This window comes from Nyctereutes procyonoides, unplaced genomic scaffold (assembly GCF_905146905.1).
Source record: "Nyctereutes procyonoides isolate TBG_1078 unplaced genomic scaffold, NYPRO_anot_genome, whole genome shotgun sequence".
Classification (NCBI taxonomy): Eukaryota; Metazoa; Chordata; class Mammalia; order Carnivora; family Canidae; genus Nyctereutes; species Nyctereutes procyonoides.
The window spans coordinates 26,900,570-26,927,038 of record NW_026575042.1 but is presented as its reverse complement, the minus strand read 5'-3'; the positions used below and the strand labels follow the sequence as shown (position 1 = coordinate 26,927,038).

General features: G+C 41.9%; 2 protein-coding genes across 5 annotated transcripts in view; one reads left to right on the top strand and one right to left on the bottom strand.

Moving 5' to 3' along the window:
- Positions 1-449: 449 nt before the first annotated feature.
- DPH3 (diphthamide biosynthesis 3) lies at positions 450-6,413 on the bottom strand. The gene is made up of 3 exons (XM_055320869.1): positions 6,181-6,413; positions 5,167-5,241; positions 450-2,931 (listed from the first exon to the last, which is right to left on the bottom strand). Exons 1-3 carry the CDS (start codon positions 6,286-6,288, stop codon positions 2,866-2,868), a joined length of 249 nt encoding a protein of 82 aa, XP_055176844.1. The 5' UTR covers positions 6,289-6,413; the 3' UTR covers positions 450-2,865.
- A 197-nt stretch (positions 6,414-6,610) lies between these two features.
- The window catches only part of OXNAD1 (oxidoreductase NAD binding domain containing 1), a 37,886-nt gene continuing 18,027 nt past the window's right edge, over positions 6,611-26,469 (top strand). The window contains exons 1-4 of one of the 4 annotated variants that reach the window (XM_055321176.1): positions 6,611-6,947; positions 12,624-12,766; positions 14,568-14,694; positions 14,958-15,021. In XM_055321176.1, coding sequence (XP_055177151.1) covers positions 14,576-14,694; positions 14,958-15,021 — 183 coding nt within the window. In that variant the 5' untranslated portion in view covers positions 6,611-6,947; positions 12,624-12,766; positions 14,568-14,575. Of the gene's footprint in view, positions 6,948-8,509; positions 8,681-12,623; positions 12,767-14,567; positions 14,695-14,957; positions 15,022-20,343; positions 20,386-26,469 lie in introns of those variants that run through there. The other 3 variants (XM_055321178.1, XM_055321177.1, XM_055321179.1) reach the window with 3 other exon arrangements.

The following is a 26,469-nucleotide window of genomic DNA, read 5'->3' as shown; positions in this document are numbered from 1 at the left end:
TTATGGTCTGTATTTCACAGACTAGGACGTAGATACAAAAGATTCAGTAATTTGCCCAAGATCATTAGTGGAGGAAGGCAGGCTCAGACTGTATCCTGACCATAGCTGGGCTTTCAAACCACTGCGAGAATTGTCAGCCTTAAATAAAATAGCAATCTTCTTTCTCAGCAAAAACTTACTCATCTAAGAATGTGAACTATTTTTGCCTTGGTGCCACTTGACTCAAAGCTTTCTTCCCAGAAAAAATAAAAATCCAGAACCAAAACCCATGTGGTCAAACTGTAGAAACACTGGCAATTTCTTTTGCATTTCAAAACTCCACTGTTCATATCAGAAACCTACTTGCAATTTCCCAAAGCAGGTTAAGGTTCTACCTCATATAAAATCACATCAAAACCTTTTTATACAAAATGTTGGTATTTAGGGGAAGAAAACTACATGAAAACAAATGGATTTGAATTATGACTTTATTTAGCATGTCAATAATTTATTCTGGTAATAAATTAGTATGTACAGCAATCAAAAGTGTTGGGTGCTTTCCAAGAAAACAGCTTCTGAATGTGTACACTAAAATATATGTAGAATCATTCAAATAGGCAACTTTATTTTCAAACTCAGAAGTGTGGGAACATGAAGATACTGAAGAAGCATGGAGTCTCTTTCTCTAATAGTTCATGATTTAGTTTTGAGTCTTAATGTAAAGGTTTTAATCACCATTTCAGCTCCTGCAAGCTACAAAGCCTGAAATTATAATACTGACAGTTTATACAAAGTTGGTAAGAGACAGAGAGCCTGGATTACAGATCAGTTCTCAGAGGTCTGAAATGTCTGGTAAGGTACAAAAGGCACATAATACACACAGAACTCTACTCGTATCTGAAAGATCCTGGTTTTACTTTCTGCTAAACATAGGATTAAACCCTGTTCTTTTGTGGTTAACAAATTTAGTAACTAAGTTGCTTTAAAAACATCACTCCCACACTACAGATTATCCCTGATTGCCAGTGCACTTTGATTTCATTTCTCCTGGTATGTTTAGACTTGGGTAACTTTTATTCCTTCTATGTTCACAGGACATCTACCTCAAAGGTGCCTGTTCCTGTTTTAAATTCACCATCAGCTGAAGGAGCTAATGTCTGTATCCATAAAACCATCATAATAAGCATGGAACAGTTCATTCCTCTGTTCAGTTCATTCCCATTAGTTGGCACATACCATGCTCTCTTCATCTGAGCTGCCACTGGCTCCAATCTACCAGTGGATTCTTGTGGGGGATCAGCGTCCTCAAATAGAAATTAGACTGCTCATTCCATGAAGAATATGCCATATAACATCATATAATCTACCCCGCACTTTGGCATACAATTTTTGGTCACTTATCAGGTCGCAGGCTAATGGCTGCCCATAGCCATGCTGCTGGCAGGTTTAACGAAAAAAAAAAAAAAAAAAAAAAAGACCAGTTGTTTTAACTTAAACCCCCAGTGTGTGCACAACACATTTATCAACCCAGTAATACAATAGTCACATTCTGGCAAGCTATTTTTTCTAACTGCAGGAACCGTTCCGAAAGCCTACCAGACATCAGTGAGTTTTTAAAAATTTTATAAACACGTAACAAAATTGTGATATGAAAGAAATTTCTGAATTTTTATGTGATTCTAATTTCTTGCTACTGTACTGCAGCAAAGGAAGATTGATAACCTATCTTTATAAATTTCTTTTTCTCCAGGGCAACATTTCTCTGAGTGCATGTCTCGCTCAGTTACAGCTTATATCTTTTATCTTACACTTGTTAGATGTGTCCCCAGGGACATTCTTATTTAGACTTAGGCAGCTCTTCTTCAAGTTCATCCTCAGGAGGTGCAAGAGTTGTTGTAGCTTTACCTTTTACAGGCAGTGACTTGATTTTGAGGTAAGGCTGAAAGCATTGCTGCCAGCCATGAAGCCTTGACACAGACCCCTCTCTCGAATGCAATTTCATCAGCCTTATCTAAAGACAAACGGACAGACAAGATCCAGATACACAAACATTATCTGCTTTGACCTGGCAAAACCATCCGAGCATTCAATTTACTAAGTTGGCAAGTTTTTCTCTTCTGATTCTGCTTCCAATTTCACTTCCTTTGGCTGCTTTTCTTTTTATCTTGTCCCAATTTTCGAGGAATATGCAGAATATTGATAAGAAAACTCCTGATTCTTTGACCATTTCACTTTTTGACTTTTCTTTCCTACTAACTTTTAGCTCTGGAAAAATTGTGAGCTCAGTAGATTTTCTCTGTAATACCATAACCAGAACTCAATGTGGGAAGTATAGTGGAAATGACATGTCAAGCAGAACATGAACGTTCTAATGAATCGAAGGCTAGGCAGACTGGCTTGGTACGGGACCTGAAAGTGCAGTGTGGATAAAGCAACTCATTTGCTTAAGGTAGAACAGCAAAGTTGAAAGGGCTTTTAATAATCTTAATAACTAAGCCAAAAATATAATCCTTTTTTAAAATTAAGGAATCCTAATGACTTTGAGGTAGAAGATGCTGTTACAAGAAAGAGATCAGGTGTAGGACATAAAAATAATGATACGGAAAGAAAACATGCACTGATCTGAAATGATCTTCCTTTAAATTCACGTGGAAAATTAAGAAAACTTCCAATTCAAAGTTCTAAGCACAAAATCCAGGCATGTCATGTCATGGACTTGCTTCTTTAATTGGAGATGAACTCAGCAGTCAATGGTAAGGATCCACACTCTAATGGAAGAGCCAACTACGGAATGGTTGTTTTCTGAAGAAGCCAGTAACTTCGCATTTGATTTTTCCAGCTTGGTTCATTCCTAAATGTTCGGGATTTGGATTCCTAAAGTCTTCTTCAGCATTTAACTAATTCTTTGTGGGTCGAAGGGGCAGGAACTGTTTCTCCACACATAAACTGATCCTAAGACAGAACAAGAAATTATATTAACCACTGAGTGTGTCATAAATGTATCAATATTACTTTAGTTTTGTTGCAAAATCAATCTAGCTGTTAGAGTTTTAAACAATTTTTTTTGTTTCAAAGTTTATTTAGTAATGTCTACACCTAACATAGGGCTCAAACTCATAATCCTGAGATCAAGAATCACATGCTCTTCCAACTGAGCCAGTCAGGCGCCCTGCAGTTGTTTGTTTTTCATTGCCATCACTTCACTCTTGTTCAAGGAGTCAATGGCAACACCAGAAATATAATCCTAAAAGTGCTTCAGTTTTTAGTTCTAAATTCACAATTTAAAGCATCTTATATTACAAAGCATGCCCACCTTCATTACAGAGCATCCACTTGTCAGAAATCACATTTACAATCATATATCACATCTTTTAAGTTTCTGTATTAATTACTACACTAAAACTTCTCCACTTCAATATTTGGTCATTCAAATATGTGTCTTCTTCAAGGTAAATACTTCTTCCAACTAAAAGGAATAGTTCTTTATGTTTCCCAACACAGATAATCTGGTGTCAGCTACATTGTAATTGAAGTTCAATCTCTGGTTATTTATCCTGGCTTCTGTCGGCTACCACAAGAAATCTCTGCCTTCCAGGTTACTGCTCACCTCCTGCAGTCTGATCCCCGGCAGGGTCAGGCCATATTGTGTCATCACTCTCTCACTCCCGCCCAGCACCTGGGAACTCCTCGCCTCTCCCCACCCCCCACAAGCCACCAAACTTGCTCTTTGGAATTTATGGTCTGTCATCAGCACACTGCTTCATATTCTCAACCTCTTTGCTGAGTTTGAGAATAGGTTATCCCCTAGGACATCGTTTCCCTTATAACCTCCAAAATGGTGGTCCTGCGTTCTCAGAGTGTTGGTACCACAGGCACTGGAGGAGGAACTGGTTCTCCCTTCTGCCACTGTTCTTCTCTCTCTAAAACCCACCAAACTTTGACTTTTATGTCATGAGATGTATCATCACTGCTCCCCTCTGTGTTTTCTGGACCTTGTTTAAAGTCCATGGTCAATGATCACAATCTCTCTTCTCTCCCTCCTAGTTAACAAAACGATAACCTTGGTTAAATCTAACTTCCTGTGTCTACATTCACTCATGTAGCTGAATGTCTACCACCTTAAACCCTCTACTGTTTTTTTTTTTTTTTTAAGATTTTATTTATTTAATCATGAGAGACACAGAGAAAGAGAGGCAGAGACACAGGCAGAGGGAGAAGCAGGCTCCATGCACAGAGCCCAATGTAGGACTTGGTCCTGGAACTCCAGGATCACGCCCTGAGCCAAAGGCAGACACTCAACTACTGAGCCACCCAGGTGTCCCTTAAACCCTCTCCTGATCCTCTATCACCACCGGCTACTGCCCCATGTCTCTGCTCCCCTTTGCAGCAAATTCCTAGAAGAAGTCTATACTTGCTGCTTCCTATTTTTCTCTTTTTCTCTCCAATAAGTTTTCCACCAATCAGGCTCTGTATTACTTCATCAAAACTGCTCTTACCACCATACAAATGGCTTCCCTGTTAAAGCCAATGGTTAACTTTCAATTATTCATCAGTGGCATCTGACAAGGTTGTTCACTTCCCCCACCTCTTCTCATCTGGCTTCCAGGATATGGCACTGGTGGTTTCCACCTCCTTCCTTTTTGGCCAGCTTTGCTGATTCCTCGTTTCCTTCCCTGACCTCTTAATATTGGGAGTGGCCTGAGCTCAGCCCTTTCTTTTGTCCATCTCCATCTATATTCACAGCTCTGGTGATCTCATCCGATCTCATGGCTCTAAAGCTATCCAAATGCTGATAACTCCCAAATTCATAGCACCAGCTGATCTCTCTCTTCAAACTCTAGACTTGCATATCCAATTGCTTTCTCACTTGCTCTCCATTTGTATCAAAAACAGACCTCCTAAACTTAGTATGTCCAACTCCTGCCCTCTATACCTGCAGACACACACCTGTCGATTGATGCATCCCCCCAGTTATGAAGGCCACAAATGTTGAAATCATTTTTGATTCCTCTCATATCCTATATTCAATCAGTAAAAATAAGCCTCATCCTTTAAAGTGTATTCAGATCCAAAGACTTCTCAGCAACTCCAGCACCGCAGCCTGGTGCAAGTCATCCATCTTTTCCTGTAGTTCCTCTAACAGCCTCCTAATCATTACCCTTGCTATATCCTAACTCCTATACTTACCTTGTCATAAATCACTTTTATGATGAGAGAGCAGCTAGGACACGTTGCCACGTCTTCCCCATTCTCCAAATCTTCCTACAACAAAATAAGAAACGTTATAGTATTGTCTTCCCTTTGCGATCTCCTCCTCCCAAACTCCTTCCACCCCTTGGGTCAAGCTCCGTTGTGGCTCACCTCCCTACAAGGTATGTGAGGGCCAAAAAGGGCTACCTAGTGAAATACCAACTCCATTTTCCCTGCCAAGTGATACTTTAAAAATACCCAGGCAGTGCAGCCCGAGCGGCCCAGCGGTTTAGCGCTGCCTTCAGCCCAGGGCGTGATCCTGGAGACCCAGGATCGAGTCCCGCGTCGGGCTCCCTGAGTGGAGCCTGCTTCTCCCTCTGCCTGTGCCTCTGCCTCTCTCTCACGAATAAATAAATAAAAATTTAAAAAAATACACAGGAAGAGGGGTGCCTCAGAGGCTCAAGCACTCAGTTCTGGTCATGATCTCCGAGTCCTGAAATCAGCCCCACCCTGGGGCTCAGCACCCGGCCTGCAGCCTGCTTAAGATTCTCTCTCCTTCTCCCTCTGCGCCTCTGCCAGATCCCCCACACCCCCATCCCCACCACTTGCGTACCTTCTCTCTCCCTCAAAAAACACAAGACCAGACCAGACCAGACCCGGGAAAGGTTAGCCAAACTTCATCCACTCAAAACCCCTGAGAAGACAAACACGTGACCCTTCTTCCTCCAAAAGTCTCTCAGGAAGTGGGACCCGAAGTGGCGGAGGATGGCAAGCCCGACGCTCCCCGCCACCCAACCCTTCCCACCACCCACCCTCCACCCCTCAGCCCGACTGAAGGCCAAGACGATGTGCCCACTGACATATCAAAGCATCAACTTTACGGGGACTTGGAGGCTGGGCAAGCAGTGCGTGGGCAGCTATGAGCCTCAAGGCGACGGAGCGGCGGAGGGAACCGGGCGGAGCAAACCCGCGCCTGCTCCCGCCAATCGCCGGGCGGGGCCTCCACGTTACCTTGGTAATGCAGAAGTTATCCCCACACGGGCAGGGGTAGAAATAGGTCTCCGAGTCTTCGTCATATTGGAAGTCCTCGATCTCCACCTCGTCATGAAACACAGCCATTGTCCCTGGGGCCAGCAGAGGTCGGTCGCCCCCGGGGACGGGCTCACGCCGCGGGCGCCGGTGCCAGCCCGGTGTGGTCAGCACGCACCGGCTCAGGAACGACCGCTTCCGGCGCAGAGACAATGACGCAACTCCGGCGTCGGAGGCCAACTAGGTGACCGGGTAGCGGTCACCATGGAGATGGCGGAGCTAGGGGGCGGAGACACTGAGTGCCGCAGCTCCCGGCTGGGTGGGGAGTTCGCCCTTCCGGTCGTCGGAGGGACTGGCCAATGAGGTGTGAGGACTAGCTCGCGCTGCTGTGACGTCACGGCGCCGGAAGCTCTCCAGCGAGGGCGGCGGAGTTCGGCCGGGTGGGCTAGCGGAGTCCCGGCGGCGGCGGCGGCGGTGGCGTTCTCCGTCGAGTCCCCCGAGGTCAGAGAGGCCTTGAGCGGACTCCGCGGAATCGGTGGCAGCGACCCGGCCCTCGACGTCCTTGGGGAGAAAGGGGCGCTCCTCTGGTTGGTCTGAGGAGGCGGCCGGAGCAGCCCTGCTTCTCGAACCTCCCCCTTCTGCCTCCTCCGTGACGGACGAAAAGTTCGCTTGGACTTTTGATTCGCCGAGTGACCTTGCGCCCCGGGCGACGCCTTGCTGGTGGTTTCTGGCTGCACTCGGCTCTTCAGGTAGATCCGCGGCTCTTGCTCACCCTGGGTTCCCTTCGGATGCCCTAAATTGTGTTGTCGAGAGGACCCAGACCGTGAGGGCATCCTGAGCTCTGCTCCTACGTTGGCCAAGCATGTGCCATCATTAATGACCATGATTCCTACAGCAGTAATAACATCGCCTTTTATTATTGGGAGTTTGCTGTAAATACTTGGTACTGCGCCAAGTATAATTCTTCCATCACCCCTGGGAAGTTAGATGTTATTCCGTATTATTAATCTTCACACTGAGATACGGAGAGTTGGTTATCTTGACTAAGATCCCCCATCTAGGAAACGAAGAGCGTCTCTGTCCCCAAAGCCTCGAAACAGATCGCTTAGTTTATTGGAACCACGGTTTCTCCTTTTTAAAAGGAATGGCATCAGCGGACAGAGTTATTGCCTTGAGTCCTCTATACATTGGAATGAAGGGCAAATAAAAAGGTAGTTTGTCTTGAAAGCAATCCTAATGCCTGTTTCAGTACAACCAGATTCCATGGAAGTATTGCTCCATCGCTACACGTGTATTCAAGTTTAGGTAGAGAAGAAATGCAGTGCAGTGAAAGAAGCACTTTTGAGAAATGGGTCTAGGGTCAGAATCTGACTGCTGGGAACTAGTTCTGGGAGCTGGATACATTCTTTGGGCCTTATTTTCTCTTCCGACTAAAAAAAGGGTTGGATTAGAGATGGTATACAAGATCATGTACAGATCTAACATTCTACTTTTGCGTGGAAATTAGGAGACTTACCTGGTTAGCAATTCTATGTACCATATTTCCTTTATATCTACATGGTATGTTTCCCATATTACCATGTATACACAATCCTATGCTTATTTATGTACACATACTCAAAGGTTTGCATGAAGTTACTGATTTTATGCATACTGAGGTGGAGCTCCACCTGATTTAGCTCTTCTAAGGCTTGAAAACCTAAAGGCAGAGGAGTCTTGGGAGAAAAATCAAGAAGTTGCGTTAAAAAAGTTTGTGGAAGGTTATCCCAAAAGCCTCACATTTTGCATAATTGAGCCCTACCTACCCAGCAGTTAGGCAACACTCATTAAACTTGTTGAGGCTTAACTGGGATGGTTTTGGTGTGAGTGGGCAGAGTCAAAAATGCCAGCAAAGCCCACCCAGCTCTGTGGCTGCTCCCTGTATCTTTGTAGGCACAGATACTTCCCAGGTAGTCTCTTGGAGTTGGGAGAACAAGGGAGAGCCTTCCAGGATCTATTCTGTAGTCCCAGTGAGCATTTTGAGACTGGGAACCATCTTTAGTTCTTAACAGTGCTTCTCAGCATAAGTACCTACAAATTAAAGATGAGCCATTTTTGAATGTATGGAAATGAGTGTGTTCATATTTGGTTCTTGGAAGTATAAATTAGTAGACCTTTTAGAAAGCAGTGTGGACCTAGCAAAAACAATTTGCTAGGGAATTTTAAAATTTGAGGTTAATAACCTGGACAGTTTACAGGAGTTGTCGGATTTTTTTTAATAATTTCTTTGTAATTTTCAACTTATTTTGAGTATGCATTTACCTGAAATGGAAAAAGAAAAACTAGTGAACCACTTATGAATAATAATGCACACTATGTGTCAGGCACTATATCAAATGTTTTATATGCATGATGTCATTAAAGCAGCCCAGTGAGATCATTAATTCCATTGTCAACATTGGAAAATCAGAGGCTAAAGAACCTGCAAAAGGAGGCAAAGCTGGTAAGTGATAGTAAATTGTGGTGAGAGCTCAAATCTGTCAGATGCCAGGACTTAGGCTCTTAATTAACTTTGATGTCATCTGTGATATAATGGTATTGAAGAAGAGCTGGATTAAACATACAGCCCTGAAGCTCTGCAGACTGCTGAGATTTTCTGTTAGAGCAGTGCTGGTTCCCTTGAAACCTAGATTTGGGAGTCTCCTTGGCTTTCCATACGGCTTTCATCCTGCCGTCTGTCGGCCATACATCTTGTCTTATCAGCCAGAGGTGATACCCTGTATGGTTCTGCTCAGTTTGAGTTTCTGCTGTGCTGAAACCATAACCACCCAACATTTTTTTTTTTACTCCACCCAACATTTTTAGTTAAAACATTACGTTGACTACTGAACTTTTCTTTTATTCATTAAACAGGATGGAAATGTTTTGTAATGAGACATTATTGGACCTTGAGAGTATGACCTAAGCAGATTCACTGGTTGCTATAGGATCATTTGCAATCACAAATTTATAATTAAAAGAAGTAAAGTCTATTGAAAGCACCATTAGGCTTTGAGCGAGGCTCTTCCTGGGCACAATGTGGGCTTCTGTGTCAAGAACATACCTGTCAGGGGATCCCGGGTGGCCCAGCGGTTTAGCTCCTGCCCAGGGCATGATCCTGGAGTCCCGGGATCGAGTCCTGCATCCAGCTCCCTGCATGGAGCCTGCTTCCCTCTGCCTGTGTCTCTGCCTCTCTCTCTGCGTCTCTCATGAATAAATAAATAAAATCTTAAAAAACAAACAAAAAAGAACATACCTGTCAGATATGTTCAGCGTATGGCAGTGTTTCTGGTGATAGCAAAAATGACCCACTGGTGGAAGCCGCTGGTTTCACAGCTCAGGTGATTATCCTGAACCATCCAGGCCAAGTCAGTGCTGGATATGCACTTGGGCTGGATTGTCAAACAGCTCACATTGCTTTCAAGTTTGCTGAGCTGAAGGAGAAGCTAGTTCTGGAAAAAAGCTGGAAGGTGGTCCCAAGTTCTTGAAGTCTGGTGATGCTATCATCGTTGATATGGTTCCTGGCCAGCCTGTATGTGTTGAGAGATTGTCTGATGACTCCTCTGAGCCATTTTGCTATTCATGCCATGAGACAGATGGTTCCTGTGGGTGTCATTCAAAGCAGTGGACGAGAAGGCAGCTGGAGCTGGCAAGGTCACCAAGTCTGCCCAGAAAGCTCAATTAATATTATTCCCAATATCTGCCACCCCAGTCTTACTTAGTGGTGGAAGAGTGGCCTCAGAACTGTTTGTGTCAATTGGCCCTTTAAGTTTAATAGTAAGAAGACTGATTAATGATAATGCATCATAAAACCCCCAGAAGGAAAGGAGAATGTTTTGTGGACCATTTGTGTGTGTGTGTGTGTGTGTGTGTGTGTGGCAGTTTTAAGTTATTAGTTTTTAAAATTAATACTGTTTAATGGAAACGACTTGATCAAAAATCTGTCACAAAAATTTTGAGACCCATTAAAACAAAAGTTTAATGAGAAAAAAATTTAATAAAATGTTAAAACTGCTGATTTGGAAAATAATAGTGGCCAAAATTCTCAGCATGTGATCGAATTTGGAACTTATAATTCTGAATAGAAACTGTTTTGTGAATGCTGTTGTGTATCAGGCTGATGAGAGTTACTGACAGCATCAAACCACTGCCCCTCTACCTGGCAGGGAGTAGAGGGCAGGGGTTAATGGGATTGCCTTGATTTTTAGTAACACTCTTTCTTGCCAGGCACTTGCACAGACATTTATTTGTTCCTCTCAGTGCTCGCTTCGGCAGCACATATACTAAATATTTGTTCCTCTCAGCAATCCAGTGAAGTGGTATTGGCATTCGAACTTTAAAATTTTAACAGATGACTGGCCCAAGATAAAACAGTAGGAAGGAATCAGACCTGAGCCCAGTTCATCTGATTTCACGTCAAGCACAATTTCAGGTCAAGCACTCCATAACTTGTGTACCACTAGGGTTCCCTTACCAAATACCAAATGCTGGGAACTCCTTTGCTTCTTCAGTGACACTTAGGTTCTAAATTAACAGGTGCCATGATAGTTTTGCAAATTTACTCTCTTTCAGTGTTTGAATGCTCTTGGAGGCATTCTTGGTTCTCTCTTTTTTTTTTTTTAACTACTCTCACATCTCATCCAATCTGTTCATCTACTTTTGCCATCTCATAGCTTTATCCTGCTCTCATGTTAGATTGGAGCCTTCTAAATAGGAACTCTTGCCCTTCTGTGATCCATTCTTAACGTAGTAACTTGAGTGGTCCTTTGATGTAAATGTAAATTAGGTCATTCGGTCCAGTGTAAATTAGATCATTTAATGTAAACCTTTCCTGGCTTATTGACACCCTTCAGTTGCTTCCTGTTGCCCTTAAAGGCCATACTCTTTCAGAAGTCTGATGTGATCTTGCACGTGTCTACCTGCTGGGCTAATCTCTTGTCACTGTCTCCTAGCTCCCTACACTCTAGTCCTACTGGCTGTGGCTCCTGTAACGCAGTAGGTTTGCTTCTGTGATTGGGCCTCTGCCTGATGGCTCTGCGCTTACTGTTCGCTTGGCCACCTCTTCCTTATCCTTCGGGTCTCAGCTCAGTTGGCTATTGAGAGAGACCTTTCCCGATATTCCCCCACTCATTTATTTTATCATACTCCCTGTAATCTATATTTGCCTCACTAATTATCTGCTTACTGTCGTTGACTGGACACACTGTAGTAAAAGTTTCATGATGACAAGGGCTTTGTGTTTGGTTCTTTATTGTGTCTCCACCGCCTAAAATAGTGCCTGGCATCCCAACAATTCTTAAATTGAGTGTACCTATTGAATAGAAATCAGTATTTTAAATACTAAACCATTTTAAATCTTAAATTTATCTGTCACCTGAAGTAATCTTTTTTTTACTGCTTAAGTGGATACGATTTTTTATTTATCACAGAAATAGAGTTAATTTTTTTGAAGTTAGGCCTGTGAGGATAGAAACACTGATGGAATATTCTTCCTTGTATCATTTTAGAAAATTCTTAGCATATGTTTATTATCTATAGCTAATTAAATATTTACATTGAATATATGAAACCATTGGATGTATTTCAAAAAAATGGGTAGTTTTTTTGTTTTTATTTTTAATACCTTATTGCTTTGGAAGGCCCTTTGAACACGATTTGATAAAAATACCCTTTATTTACCAGTAGATGGCACTCTTGGTCACAGTTACTGGCATTCAAAAACCAGATTTTAGAATTTTAAAGAGAACAGTTTTTAAAAAGTAACATTTCTTTCTTTTTAAAGAGCTTTTATTCATTTATTTGAGAGAAACAGTGCAGTGAGAAGGGGCAGAGGGAGAAGCAGACTCCCTGCTGAGCAGGAAGCCCAACACAGGGCTGGATCCCAGGACCCCAGGATCATGACCTGAGCCAAAGGCAGACGCTTAACCAACTGAGCCACCCAACACTTCTTTATTTTCAGATTTTGTTGAGCAGTAGACCCTTTAAACAGCATAATCACCAAGAGGTGTATTTTATTTGAGGACAATTTTTTTTTAGCAATGGTTGTCTAAAACATTGAGCGGAGAACAATGTTACCATATTAATTATATATCAGTTCCATTTTATCAGGGAAGTGACATGTGACTGTATCATTCCAGCCATTAGTCTGGTCTTTCATGAGGTGGATATCCTAAGGAGCAAGAGTTAAAGATAGGCCGAGGCAGCTTTAAAAAAGGGAAGCAGGAAGAGAAACAGAAGAGCTAAGTGGAAATACGAGGAGGAAGAATTGATGGGAAGGAGGGAGTGGAGAGTAGACTTGCTGTGAGGTGATGCTTCCTGATTATAATGAGCCTTTCCTTTTGCAGCTGAGAATGCCTTTCCACAGTTTCCCAGAACATGATTCTTACATGTCATCTCTGCCATTGCAGGAACTTTGTGAGAATTTCAGTATATGGAAACACTGCCCTTGTTCCAACTGGTGTCACTCTTATTCCAGGACCAAAGTATTACATGTCAATCAGTCAGCCAGCCACATACTTAATGACTCCTAAAAATTTCATGGACTTCTAAAGTAAGTTTCACCTTCCTTTTTCAACAGTGAACGCACCATTTTTGGTATAGCACGTTCAAAGGAGAGAAATTACATTTAGTAGTCTTACATGAGGTGAGAGGCCTTATGCTTTTTTCATTTACTAGAAAGAAAGATGGTGAGTAGCGTGTTTACTGACAGTGATGCTACAATATACTAGGAAGTAGATCTTTTATCTAAAGGAAGTAGCAAGTAGATCTTTTATCTAAAGACTAGTTAGCAGCACTTTTTGATATGATTTGGTTATAACTGACTTTTATCATCACTTGATTATTTACTTTTGTTTTCTGTCTTCTAAAATGTAAGCTCCCCAAGAAGATCTTTGTTTTATGTCTGTGTCCCCAATGTCTACCACATAATAATAGACTCTTAATAAATATGTCAGATAAAGGACTAAATTAACAAAGATGAAGTAGGAATGGAAGCACACACAGCTTGAATTTTTCTAACACTAAATTTATTGCAATTAGTTTGTATAGTACCTTCCAGAGAGCTCAGAAAAAAGGGTGTGTATGTACATTTTCATTCTCTAAGATAAGATAGGACAGCTATATATGGCAATATAGTCTGTTAAACGTAACCATCTGAGACAAAGAAACATTCAAAAATTGGCAGAGGATAACAGAATGGTAGGAACCAAAAAAATATGTCATTTGACTCACAATCAGTGCTTTTTTTGATAAGCCTATACGTTTTAGAATTTAAATATTGGGTAATCTTTCTGGTTTTATTTTTAACATTTTATTGAACTATAACATAAACAAGTACGTAAATCCTTGGAGGGTAGCTTAATTAATACTTTTAAGACTTAATTTTTAGAGCATTTCTAAGTTTATACCAAAATTGAGGGGTAAGTAGAGATTTTCCATGTATTCCCTGCCTGCACACTTGTATAGCTTTCCCTGTTGTCAGTATCCCCCAGCAGAGTGGTACATTTGTTACACTTGATGAACCTGCACTGACATCATAATCACCCAGAATCTGTACTTTAGGCTCACTCTTGGTATTGCATGTTCTGTGGATTAAGACAAATGCATAATTACGTGTATCTATCACTGTCACATCACCATGGTATCAGGGTATCTTTAATATCCTAAAAATCTTCTGTGGTTTGATGAATTTTTACAAAGTGAAAATACCCACACAATCAGTATTCGGATTAAGAAACAGCATTGTCACTATTACCTCCCTAAGGGTAACTGTTAACTTGATTTCTAACTTGATAGGTTAATTTAGTCTGTTTTTGTACTTTCTATGACTGGACTCATAAGATACATGCTTTTTTGAGTCTGGCTTTCACTCTGTTCATGCAGTGTGCTATTCATGATACCTGTGTTACCACATGCGGTCTGTTTATTCTTATTGCCATGACCCTTAGAAAATATGCTGTTTGCACTTTATCTAGCAAGAAATATTAAAGACGTGGTGCTTTTTGGCTGGAATGCTATTATTAGGCAGTTTTAAAATCGACTCTCCTTTTCTATAATAGAAATTAGTTCCATGAGCTTGGTTAGTGATTTTGGAAACTAAGAGAAAGCATGAATATTTGATGGCACCACTAATTACATAAGTATGTACTGTGGAGATCAGTTGAATCAGCTCCAAGTAGTGGCAGAAATTTCATTAGGGTGGAGCTAGGCTTTAACATTGCTTTGCTGTTTTGTTAGGTCAACTCATAACAGTACCAGCAAAATTCCAGAGTCTTCATTGGCCCCTAAAATAGCCTACTATTTCTCTACTTTTTCTTAAAATATTTTAACTTCCAAGTTTTCTGTTTGCCCAGGAGGCACCATGGCCTGTGCTGCTGTCATGATTCCTGGGTTGTTACGAAGCTCTGTTGGAACCATCTATACTCCAGCTATTTCCCTGAGACTGACATCCAGTACTTTGCGTCACCTTACTCTTACAAGGTGAGTTTCTGGCCCTCGGTGTCTTTTGAGGTGATTCAAAGACATGATCTGCTGATGGTCAAGGGAGGCGTATCAGAGCGTCTTGCTTAAACATTCATGCCATCCGTAGACGGTTAAACTTTACTTGGAAATGCCAGTTTTCATGACAGCTTTCTAGGGTCCGTAATGTTCTAGTGTATCTCGTATACTCATGATATTACAGGGGAAATGAATTATATTTGTGGGGATAATACTTAATAATCTAATTTTACTTTCTATTAAAGCGTAATGAAATCCAAAAGGAAAACTGATCACTTGGAGAGAACTGCGAGTGTCGTTCGTCGGGAGGTTTGTATCTTTGGGCCGTGGCAAGTTTTTCTAGGCTGAACAGTGCACACAGTTATGACTGGTTCATGGAGAAGACTTTAGATGAGGCCAATCCCTTTGAAGGACAGTCGAGAAAGTTTGTCATTTTTTTGCTCACAACTTTTCTGATAGGACATATGACAACTGATTTGAAAAGATGACAGTGAAATAATCAAAATTCTGCTTTAAAACTTAGAATAAGTGGATTAATTTTTGATAAAGGGAGTATAGCAGCAATTGAAGGACCTATCTTCACACGTGTAATGTTTAGGGTTATATTTTAGGGATAGAACTTCTATAGCCTATGTTTTATGAGTAGTTTACCTTTTTCTTTCTATTTTTTGTTTGCTTGTTTCTTTTGGCATCATGTCTCAAAGTCCTTGTTATCCCTACTAGACCAACTTCTTATTTCATCAAAGGAGAAAGCACTAACATCTGAGAGAGGAAGGTGAATGAGCTCTTGTTACCTTTCCTATGTGCAGATTTTTTCCCTACCATATTCAGATCTAGAAAGCTAATCTACCACCTGAAGGGGTGTCAAGGGCTGGGAAATAAAGGATTCTCACCCTATACCTCACTGAGTAATCCCATTTAAAAAAAAAAAAAACGTAAAATGGATATTGGATTTTACTTTTTGTGCTTTCTTCACATTTTTAGATATATTTAGCTTAGTGTTGTGCATTCAAACTAACAGTAAGAAAACTATTATATACTTCTATAACCATGGTCAGAAAGTGCATCATTGCAGGAATTTAATTTTTAGTATTAATAGTAAGGTAGACTTTAATGTAAAAGACTATTGTTTAGGCCCCACTTTCCAAACTTTTTTTTTTTTTTTAAGATTTTTCTTTATTTATTTGAAAGAGAGAGTGTGTGCACAAGCAGTGGGGAGGGGCAGAGGGAGAGGGAGAAGCAGACTGAACAGCTGAACAGGGAGCCTGATGTGGGGCTTAATCCCAGCACCCTAAGCTGGAAGCAGACACTTAACCAACTGAGCCACCCAGGATCATAGCCCCTCAAACTAATTCTAAAGAAAATTGCTTTGAGACCACGGGTAGTGTGTTTGTGTATTCAGTTGTAGGCCAATATTTTTTTGAGATGTCTGTGTAAAATTAGCATAGCAGATTTATGGATATTTGGGAAAATACACTTTTCCTACTGATAAATCTGAAAACCCTTTTTTTTCTTCTTTTTGATTTGCTCAGCATACAAAAATAAAAGTGTTCATTCTATAAATGTGTGATTTGTTAGGATTTCTTTTTAAAAAGTGAAATCTTGCCAGTTTTGAAGCAAAAGCAGTTTATTTAACAAGCTTGGACTATACTCTTTCTGTTGTATTTTGAGGTAGGTAGAATTAGAACAGTGTTTGGTATACTTTCTGTAAAGGGCAAGATAGTAAGTATTTTAGGCTTCATGGGCCGTGTTGTCTTGGTTAACAGCTACAAAACTCTGCCTTTGTAGTGTGAAATAGTCATACACAACCCATAAACAAATCTGAGCCGCTATGTTCCAATAAAAAACATTACTTACCAAAATACCCACATTTGGCCTGTGGAACATAGGTTGCCATCCCTGAATTAGGGTAGCATTTCAGAATTTTACAGGACAAAATTATTGAGATTGTTGGGGGTTATTTTGAGTGAAGGGTTTTTTTTTTTTTAATTTATTTATTTATGATAGTCACACACCGAGAGAGAGAGAGAGAGAGAGAGAGAGAGAGAGAGGCAGAGACACAGGCAGAGGGAGAAGCAGGCTCCATGCACCGGGAGCCCGACGTGGGATTCGATCCCGGGTCTCCAGGATCGCGCCCTGGGCCAAAGGCAGGCGCTAAACGGCTGCGCCACCCAGGGATCCCCTGTGTTTTGTTTTTTTGTTTTAAGATTTTATTTATTTGAAAGAAAAAAAAAAGATTTTATTTATTTGAGAAGGAGAGAGTACACATAGGGGAAGGGTCAGAGAGAGAAGTGGACTCCTTCCTGAGCAGGTAGCTGGATGCCAGGACCCTGGGATCATGACCTGAACTGAAGGCAGACGCTTAATCAGCTGAGCCACCCAGGCGCCCCTGAGTGAAGTTTTAAGAAAACTGCACAGGAAGTTAATGTAAGCTCTAATAGTGTGATTGCAAAGTTAACAATTTTAATGCCCAGGCAGCCCGGGTGGCTCAGTGGTTTAGCGCCGCCTTCAGCCCAGGGCATGGTCCTGGAGACCCGGGATCCACTCCCTTGTTGGGCTCCCTGATGGAACCTGCTTCTCCCTCTGCTTGTGTCTCTGCCTCTCTCTGTCTGTGTGTGTCTCTTGTGAATAAATAAAATCTTAAAAAAAAAAAAAAAAGAATTTTAATGACCAGAAGTCAGAAAATGCAACCATGGTATGACTTTGGTAGAAGAATTTTCCAATTGCAATTCCTTTTTTCTGTGCTTCTGATTTCCTCTCCTCTCCCAGACAGAATGGGAGCTAGAAGCTGGGAGGAATTGGATAAAGCTAGATGGTATCTGGGCTACAGCTTCAGTGGGTATAAGGTCAGCAGGGGCTCACCTCAATTCCTCCAGAGGATGGCTCCTAGCCATAGAACAGGAGTCAGGCCTTGGACTTGCCAAAATGAACATCAGCTCAGCTTGGGCTGTAGTAGAACTGTATCACCGTCTCATGCCACTCTTGCCTTTTATTTGTTTTGCAAGTATACTTTACAGAAAGGACTCCTAGCATGTCACTTGCTCTTTAGTTCAAGTCTATAAGGTAGCTTCGGAACAGGATGGTATTTGCATTTTATGAAAGAGGAAGCAGAACCTAGGAGATAAGCTACTGGCTCTCCCTGGACCAGAGGGAAGCTCCAGCCTAGTCTCTGACTCCTAGGCCAAAGGACCCTGCTGCCCCTCCTGGAGTGGGTAAAGAATAGAGCACTCACCCACCCAGAAATGTTTTTTCCTTGTTAGGTCTTCAGTTCCCTCCGAAGAATTTATTGAATAACCACATTATGATGTTAATGCTCCTTCTTATCTAGAGCTGTAAATGTAACCAGCCTGAGGTCATGCTGATGCAGGAAGCTGAGGTCTGAATTGGATGACATTTGACTTCTTTGTTCAAATTCACATTTTTTTTTTCTTAAGGATCAAAGAATAAGCAGTTCGGGTAACCTTAGAAATGTCAAGGAGATAAGTCAGATTATGTAATGCTGTAAGGATTGTTGAAGCAAGACTAAGATTTCACTGGGGGAAGTCACTCCATGCTTGGCCTCTAGAAGGCTGACCCATTGAGCAAGATGGACTCCCTCCTTCAATTTGATGGGAGAGTTTGGTAAGGAAAGAATTTTTAAAATAAGTAATTCTTATGCATTTATTTGGAAATATGCCAGACACTAGGCTAGGTTTTAGGGTTGTAGCATTGAGCATGATACATGAAGTACTTGACCTCAGATTCTGATCAGAAGAGACCGATTTGATACACCTAATTCATTGTGGAAAAAAAAAATCACTAATCATTTTTCAGTTGTACTAGTTTGCTTCTTTTAGAAGCCTAAGCCTTACCCAAAAATGCCTTATGTGTATCATTGCCTTTTTGTTGACAACGCACTCGATTATATCAAGTTGCTACTTGATTCTCACAACCACCCTCAGAGTAAGATAAAGGGATCTTCACCCCGTTTCACGGATGAGGAAATTTAGACTTCAGAAATTTAGATGTGGTGACCCTGCTTCCTGATTTTCCCAGGCTAGCATCCTGTTTCACTTTCACCGGTACCCTGTTTTGGATGAAAATTACACTGTGGGCCTACATTTAAAAGACTTGGTTAGTAAGTGGGGGGGCCTTAGCCCTTGAAGTCAGATCTTTGATATCAAATTGGTTTTTCTTTCTATGCAACAGAACAATGTGACAGTTGATTTAGACCAAGTTTAATTGAGCAACACAATAGGAGATAAATTTCACAGATCCTCATCTCTGTTATAAATCGAAACTTAAGTGTTACTGAATATAAGGAAGGAGATAGTTGTGGGTGGCACAGTAGTTAGTTAATAAAGTCAAATGGCGGGCAGCCCCAGTGGCTCAGCGGTTTAGCGCCGCCTTCAGCCCAGGGCGTGATCCTGGAGACCCAGAATCGAGTCCCACGTCAGGCTCCCTGCATGGAGCCTGCTTCTCCCTCTGCCTGTGTCTCTGCCTCTCTCTCTCTCTCTCTCTCTCTCTCTCTCTCTGTCTCTATGAATAAATAAATAAAATCTTTTTTAAAAAAAACTCATTTAAAAAAAATAATAAAGTCAAATGGCTGGGCTGCTCCTGGGATAGAGACGTCTGGAGAGCCTATGGTTCCTGTGCTGACTATCGAATACTGATAGTGTGCTTGATTTGTGGTTTAGTGGAGGCTTGGGTTTGAGTGGGATGGGCTGCTTAGCTGGAGATCTGGACCATATCCTGGGTTTAACTCTTAAAGTTCTCTGCTAGTCATCACCTACACATTCTTGGAAGATTGTATGCTGCAGTGGGCTTCTTCATCTCTGAGGGAATAGGGACAGGTATCTCTTTGATATGGATTGTTTCTAACAATTGGATGCCTAATTTGCTGTGCTTATCAGAATCTGATAGAGAGCCTTTTAGAGATTATCTAGCCTTGGATGTGCAGTAGTTGGCATTCCAGCCTCTGCACTGTCAGCTCTGACAGCAGAACATAGTGGGGAAAACCTCAGGCATCCACCACTGGGAGCTGTGTGGCTTGTAGAGGGCCTGGGCCCAGTCTTCTGGTGAGACTCCCAGGGAGGTGTAGTCTGATGGCCCCAGCAACCAGCCCGTGGCTCCTCAGGATGCACAACTCACACTGCTATGGATGGAAGCCTGCAAAGAACGAAGCTCCTTCGTGGAAGGCTCGGCTTGGTAGTGTTGTAGCCACAATATCTAGCAGTCAATACATGTTTGCTGAGTAGAATAAGCAAGTGTTAATCCCACTTCTGTGGCTGGTTGAGTGTACTGCCTTAATCCCACCTGTACGCCTTGAATGAGTGACTTTAAAGTAGGAATGGTGATGACATCCATCTCAAGAGATGAGGTGACAATGTGAGTGTACTAGATGGTTCTGTACAGGTAGGGGGTTGAAAAATGAGGACTTGTTTATACTACCTTCTAGCTATGCCCAGAACTTGTTAATGTCTAAAATGTATAGTGTCTATGCTTTTCACTGACACATTTTTGTTCAATAAATTAAGTCATCTTAAAGACAAGGAAGGCTCCTCTCTGTTTTTCCCCCAGGGGATCCAATCAGGTGAAATAGATTTTATTTTCAATCCAGCAGACCTGTTTTCGGAACCTACTGTGTATGCAGCCGTGTTCTAAGTGCGAGAAGGAGAACAGTGCATGAGGCAGGTAAGGCTCCCACTTATGTGGAGCTTCATTCTGGTGCAGATAAACCAGAGAGTGTCAGACATGATATCTCCTTGAAGACAGGGTAATGGTGTCTTTAGAGGCATGAATGGCTGGGAGTGGGGGTGCTGTTTTAAATTGGTGTGTAATGATTGGAGCCAGGATGAGGAAAAGAGTCAGCCATGTGCACAGCCTTTCTGGCAGAGGAACAGACAGGAGCCAAGACTTTGAGGCAGGAATGAGCTTGGTGTGTTCAGAGGAAGGTGGTAGGATGAGAGGTAGGCAGGGCCCAGGTTGTATAAGCTATTATGGGCTGTATAAGGATTTGTGATTTTACTCTAAGGGGGATGAAAGGTTTTAAGCAGGAAAATGACATATGATTTATGTTTTATTTTTTTTTCTGATTTTTTTTTTATTTATGTTTTAAATGGGTCATCTATCTGCTTGGTAGGACACCAGACTTTTGTTGTGCTTTGACACCAGCTAGAGGCTATGGACACAGTCCCAGGAGATGTGATGGTGGCTTAGAATAGGATGGTAGTGGTGGGGGGATCCCTGGGTGGCGCAGCGGTTTGGTGCCTGCCTTTGGCCCAGGGCGCTATCCTGGAGACCTGGGATCGAATCCCACGTCGGGCTCCCGGTGCATGGAGCCTGCTTCTCCCTCTGCCTGTGTCTCTGCCCTTCTCTCTCTCTCTCTCTCTCTCTCTCTGTGTGTGTGTGTGTGACTATCATAAATAAATAAAAAAAAATTAAAAAGGATGGTAGTGGTGGGGATGGGGAACAGTGGGTGGAACTAAGACACAGAAAGGGCTGATGGGATTCATGGATTTGTGGTGGAAGGGCTGTAGTGCATATAGTAAAGAGGAGAAGACACCAAGAGATTTGGGATTTGAATAATCTGAGCAGATAATAACAGTGGCATATATTTGCTAAAATGGAGATGAACAAGATGGAGGAGAAGAAATAAAGTGCTTGATTTTGTAATCTAGGGTGGGAGGGCAGAATGTGGGGAGAGTGGTAGATGAAACAAGATTAGCTTTGAGTTTCATCAGCTCATATCAGCCTTTGAATCTGGGTTATGGATACAGTGGAGATTCATTATACTATTTCTCTTACTTTTGTATATGTTTAAATTTCCCGTAATAATAAAAAGGAAGAAACTTGGAGAGATAAAAGAGTTTTGGGTTATTTAGTTTGAAATGGAAATTCAGATCAGCGGTAGGATAGTTTGGAATTCACTGCTAGAAATAAAAGGTTTTAGCCATGTAGAGAGTAGGGGAAGAGGGCCCAGGAATCAGCCCTGGGGTGTGTCAACATTTAGAGGTGAAGCAGAAGAGGAGGAACTAGCAAGGCCAGAGGGAAATCAGCAGGATGTTGGTGAAGCCAAGAGAAAGTGTTTCAAGGGAGGAGTGGCCAACTGTGTTGACCTCTATGCGGAGAGACATCACGGATGGAGCAAAATGGGTGGTGGGTGGCCCAATTGCTGAGAGTCAAAGCCTGACTAGACTGTGTTGGAGAGAAAATGGGAGATAAAGTGGAGCCAGGGCCATATAGAACTTTCGAGAATGTTTTATGTGAATGGGAGCAGAGAAATGGCCAGATTAAGGAAGAGTCTTGTTTTGTTTGTCTTTTGAGAAGCAGCAAAGCACGGTGGCCAGGTGCCTGGATTCGAATCTCTGCTTTCCACTTACTAGCCTTGGGACCTCAGGTTTTTAATATATAAAATGGGAATGAGGGGCACCTGGGTGAAGCAGTTGTTAAGCATCTAACTCTTGGTTTTGGCTTGCATCATGATCTTGGGGTCCTGAGATCAAGCCCTGCGTTGGGCTTCAATCTGGGCGAGGAGTCTGCTCGAGATTTCTCCCTGTCCCTCTGCCCCTCCCGCTTGTGTTCACTTTCTCTTGGAAAGAAGTTTTCCAGAAAAGGCAGAAGGGGGGGGGGCGGTGATAATGCCTGCTTTCCGGGGTTACTGCAAAGAATGAATGAGTGTATGTGAAGTGCCTGGCACATGGGGAGTTATACATAGGTGTTTGCAGCTGGCATAATGTGGAGTTGGAAGACCCAAGTGCAGGTGTCTCATGGAGAAGGGATTAAAGGGGTGGTGTGTGAGAGAGGGTCCTGCTGGAGAAAGCAGAGAGAAAACAGCCCAAGTGGACAGGTTAGGCTTCAGTAGGAGCAAGGAGAGTCCATTGGTCATGCCAGGACTTGGTGTTGACAGGCAGAAGCTACTTACGTAGTTTGTCCAGTTGACAAAATTTTGCGGTCTTGTCGGTAAATCAATTCAGTAAAACCAGTTTCTTATAGTCAAATTCCTACTCAGCAGATTGGTTTTCTGCCACAATTTAAATTATGTCTCTGGGCTTTGATCTCCTTATGTGTAAAATGATGTACTATTTTGGATAATGACTGAATTTTCCTTTGACTCTGAAATTCTCTGTACCCTAAAGGTATTTTTGTTTAAGGTTATCTCTAATCCTGGCTTTGTTTAAATTTTTAAACAGCAAATGAATGAATGGGAGTGAACAGAGGAAGCCAACCAGGTTTCCCAAAGAAAGACCTATTTCCTGCACAGAGACTTTTGCAGCAACAGTAACAACAAAATATCCTACACAAAACCAGTTTCTAAAATCAGTATGATGGAATTTCCTTTTAGATGCTGACTCCGTCAAACCATTAAAAATGTGTGCTAGTAAAAGTTGGCAAATGTATTGTTATTTTATTGAACAGTAGAAGAGTCTAAATGTTATTTTATGGAAAACTTCATTTCCTGCCATGTGTTTTAACTTAGGACGTGGCTAGTTGAGGTTTCAGTTGTGAAATCTTTTGATCCATTAAACATGAGAACAAGTACAAATGTTAAAACATATAGTTTGTCCATCATGTTTTGCTTACTCATAAAAGATAGAATGGCATATAACAAGGGCCATGATTAAAGATCTTAATTATATGAAACTAGCTCCAGAACAAAATAAAGATGTGGTCTTCAAAAAGATTTTGCTAATGTCTTTAATCCACATGACTAGAAATCTTTAATGTATTGTGTGGTTTGGCATTAATTGAATAAAATAAAGTGTTAATAGGAGGCATGTCTTTAAAAATCATGAGTCATGCAACATACTTTGTGTGACCAGTCATAGTGGTTTTGCCCAGATTATTAGGATGAATGGCAACAGGTATATTACTATTTGTATTAATAGCAATATGTGTAAAGCATCTGGGAACATTTTTGTTCATAGAGACTATCTAAATGAAATGACTTTTTAATAGAAAGTTTAACTTTATTGAATTTTATATTTGAACATTAGCAAATGATTGCTGATTTCATTTTATATGGTGTAGCATTTGATTGTGAAGCATGCTCACCTTCCAGCTGAAATTCTGTGCCCGTCTCCCCAGGCTCCCCCTCAGTGGTTATGAATGTTGGCTTCCCTGCCACCAGGTGACTCTTGAGGATGTTTTTAAAGCTTATACATATCTAGTTTTATCAATGAATGTGACAAATGGCAGTTAAACCATTATAAATAAAATAGTCTAGCTTTTGGCTATGTTTTTACAGATTATTATGTTGAAAGAAAATAATGAGTGTTTATAAAATAAACTTTTCTTGGTAAATCTAAAATGAGAGTAATAATGTAACAGAGTCCTCTGATGAATCTTATTGTTTTTGTAACAAGATATTTAAAATAGAGTGTTCTACTGAAGAAATCCCTGCCTTCCCTTACCTCTCCCATGGTTTTAAACATGAATCTAGATTTTCTGTAGTGCTTCCCCCTACCCCTCCTTTTCTTTTTAAACAACAAAAGGCTCCTGAACTTCTACTAATTTTTGTTCAGGAAACTAATTGTAAGTGACTTGAAGTTAGCGTTTTCATTCATTCTGCAGATATTTACTGAATATTAAACTATGTGTTGAGCTCTGTACTTGATATAGAGAGATGTAGATTCTATCTTTGAATTTTTTGTGATCTTGTGTGGTGGAAGGGAGATGTTCATGAATATTTATAGTTACATTCACATGCACAAAGTATGCTCAGAAGATGGGAACATTTTATTGGTAGAGTTGAGAGGATGGGGAGAAGCAGGAAAACCTCAGGCAGGATTTAGTCTTTGAGCAGGGCCTGGAAAGGTGGGCAGGAGGTCCACTGACAGGGCTGAGAGCACAGTGGAAGCTGAATGATCTAGGCAGTTTTGGGAGGCAGGTCAATGTCAGGTGCCTTTGAGAACCAGCAGATTGTCCAGTTTGGCTGGTAAACCACTAGCATAGTGATACAAGAGAGGTCAAGCTACAAAGGCCTTTTAGCTTTTTTTTTTTTTTTTTTTTTTTTTGAGTTGAGTTGAGTTGAGTGTTAGCCCCTGGAGGTTTTTGAGCTTGAAAGTAAATCAGTGAGGTCAGAGTACTAGCAGTATTTACCTGTTGGCTGCTTTGAGAGAGGCAAGGAGGCAAGGCAGTGTTCAAGTGAGAAGAAATTCTTGGCTCACGATGTTAATGGGTGAGCACAAGGAGGAAGAAACATAAGCTGAATTTGTGGAACTTGTTCGTATTAGGGACAGGATAGGATGCCTGGAAAAGAGGCAAAGTAAGTGTGTGTGTGTGTGTGTGTGTGTGTGTGTGTGTACACATGTACCAGTTGAAAATGGATTTGACTCTTGAGTCCAAGATGAGTTCTGAATTGAACTCCTGGTGATGGAAAGCTGCTGGTTCTGTGGGGCCCCCTGTGGGCAGGAGCAGCCTTCTCCATTTCTGCGTCTCCAGTGCCAGGCAGCCCATGCTCAAGGAATGTTTGTGGAGGGGCTGAATATGGTAGATTTGGTTGGACACGTAAATGAGCTTACTGTTGGGATGGGGCTATCCAGTGATTAAGGGCCAAGCACACTTAGATTTGAATCCTAACTCAGCCATTCCTGAGTGATCTTGAGTTACTAAACCTTTCAGTTTCCTCATGTGCAGAGTAGAGGATAATGCCACCATCTGTTGGGTTATAATGTGATTATTCATATTAACTGCATGAATTGGTGTATGCGAGACACTTAAGCCTTCACCTGGAATATATCTGTGATAAATGCTCCTCAGACATTGGCTGTTGTTACTCACAGGGGAGTGCAGATGTGAGCCTGATTGCCAAAAAAAGTAAGGAGGGTTTGGGCTGGGGCTTAGTCGCTTTGGGAATGCCTTTAGGAATGCTGGGGAGCCTTGACCTCTGGGGAGTCTTGGCCTAGAGGCGGAAGAGGGAGTGGAAGGGAGGCAGTTTACAGAAGTGCCCACTGAGGAAGTACGAGGAGAAAAGGTAAAGATGTGGGAACCAGGTTGGAGAGGCAGGAGGGGACCCCAAGAGTTCCGGGACATCAGTTATCCCAAGCAAGGAGAATGTTTCAAGATGGAAGGGAAGTAAAAAGTATCAAACTCAGAGAGCTCCCGGAGGGGAAGAACTGAGCCTGGACATTGGAGTTCAGTTGTTGCCTCCTCCAAGTTGTTGACAGGGAGCAGAAGCCAAGTCACCTGTGTTTACCGAGAGTGTCAAGGACAAAGAAGGATCTGTCAGATAAGGAAGTTATCAGTGGAGGTGGAGATTAAAGGTAAGATTTCTGAAATAGCTTCAAGACAGTATGGCTTTTAAGTTTGTTCTAGCAAATAGGGTGGTGCGAAGAAGACCACTGTACCTTATAGGTCCTTGTTGTCGTCTGTGAGAATCGGCCCCCTGAGGGTGTGCGGTGCTCAGTCTGTGAGGGCCTTCATGGCAGCACTGCTGTGGTTCTGCATATGTAATGATATATGAATAAAGTATAATGTGTAATGTAATAAATATTAATAAGCTGTAATTAGAATGAATGCAGTTAAGATACATTATAACTGACACTTAATGAGTACTTACTATGAGCCAACAGCATTCTAAGTGCTTTGCACGTATATGTCCCCAGCAGCTCTGGGGTACAGGTGTTGTTGATCTTATTTTATAGCGGAGGGGGGACTAAGTAATGTGCCCAGAGGCCCACAGCTGCTAAGTCAGTGCTAGGGCCAGAATTACATGCCAGGCATTGTGGGTACAGAGCCTGTGCTGTTGGCAGCCACACTGTGCTGCTGCTTTCTATT

Excerpts from the sequence above, each read along its gene's own strand:
- DPH3 (XM_055320869.1), bottom strand. The coding sequence starts at position 6,288 with ATGGCTGTGTTTCATGACGAGGTGGAGATCGAGGACTTCCAATATGAC. Across the intron at positions 5,242-6,180 it reads ATAACTTCTGCATTACCAAG|GAAGATTTGGAGAATGGGGA; the intron begins GTAACGTGGAGG and ends ATTTTGTTGTAG. Across the intron at positions 2,932-5,166 it reads TAAAAGTGATTTATGACAAG|GATCAGTTTATGTGTGGAGA; the intron begins GTAAGTATAGGA and ends GTTCTGTCTTAG.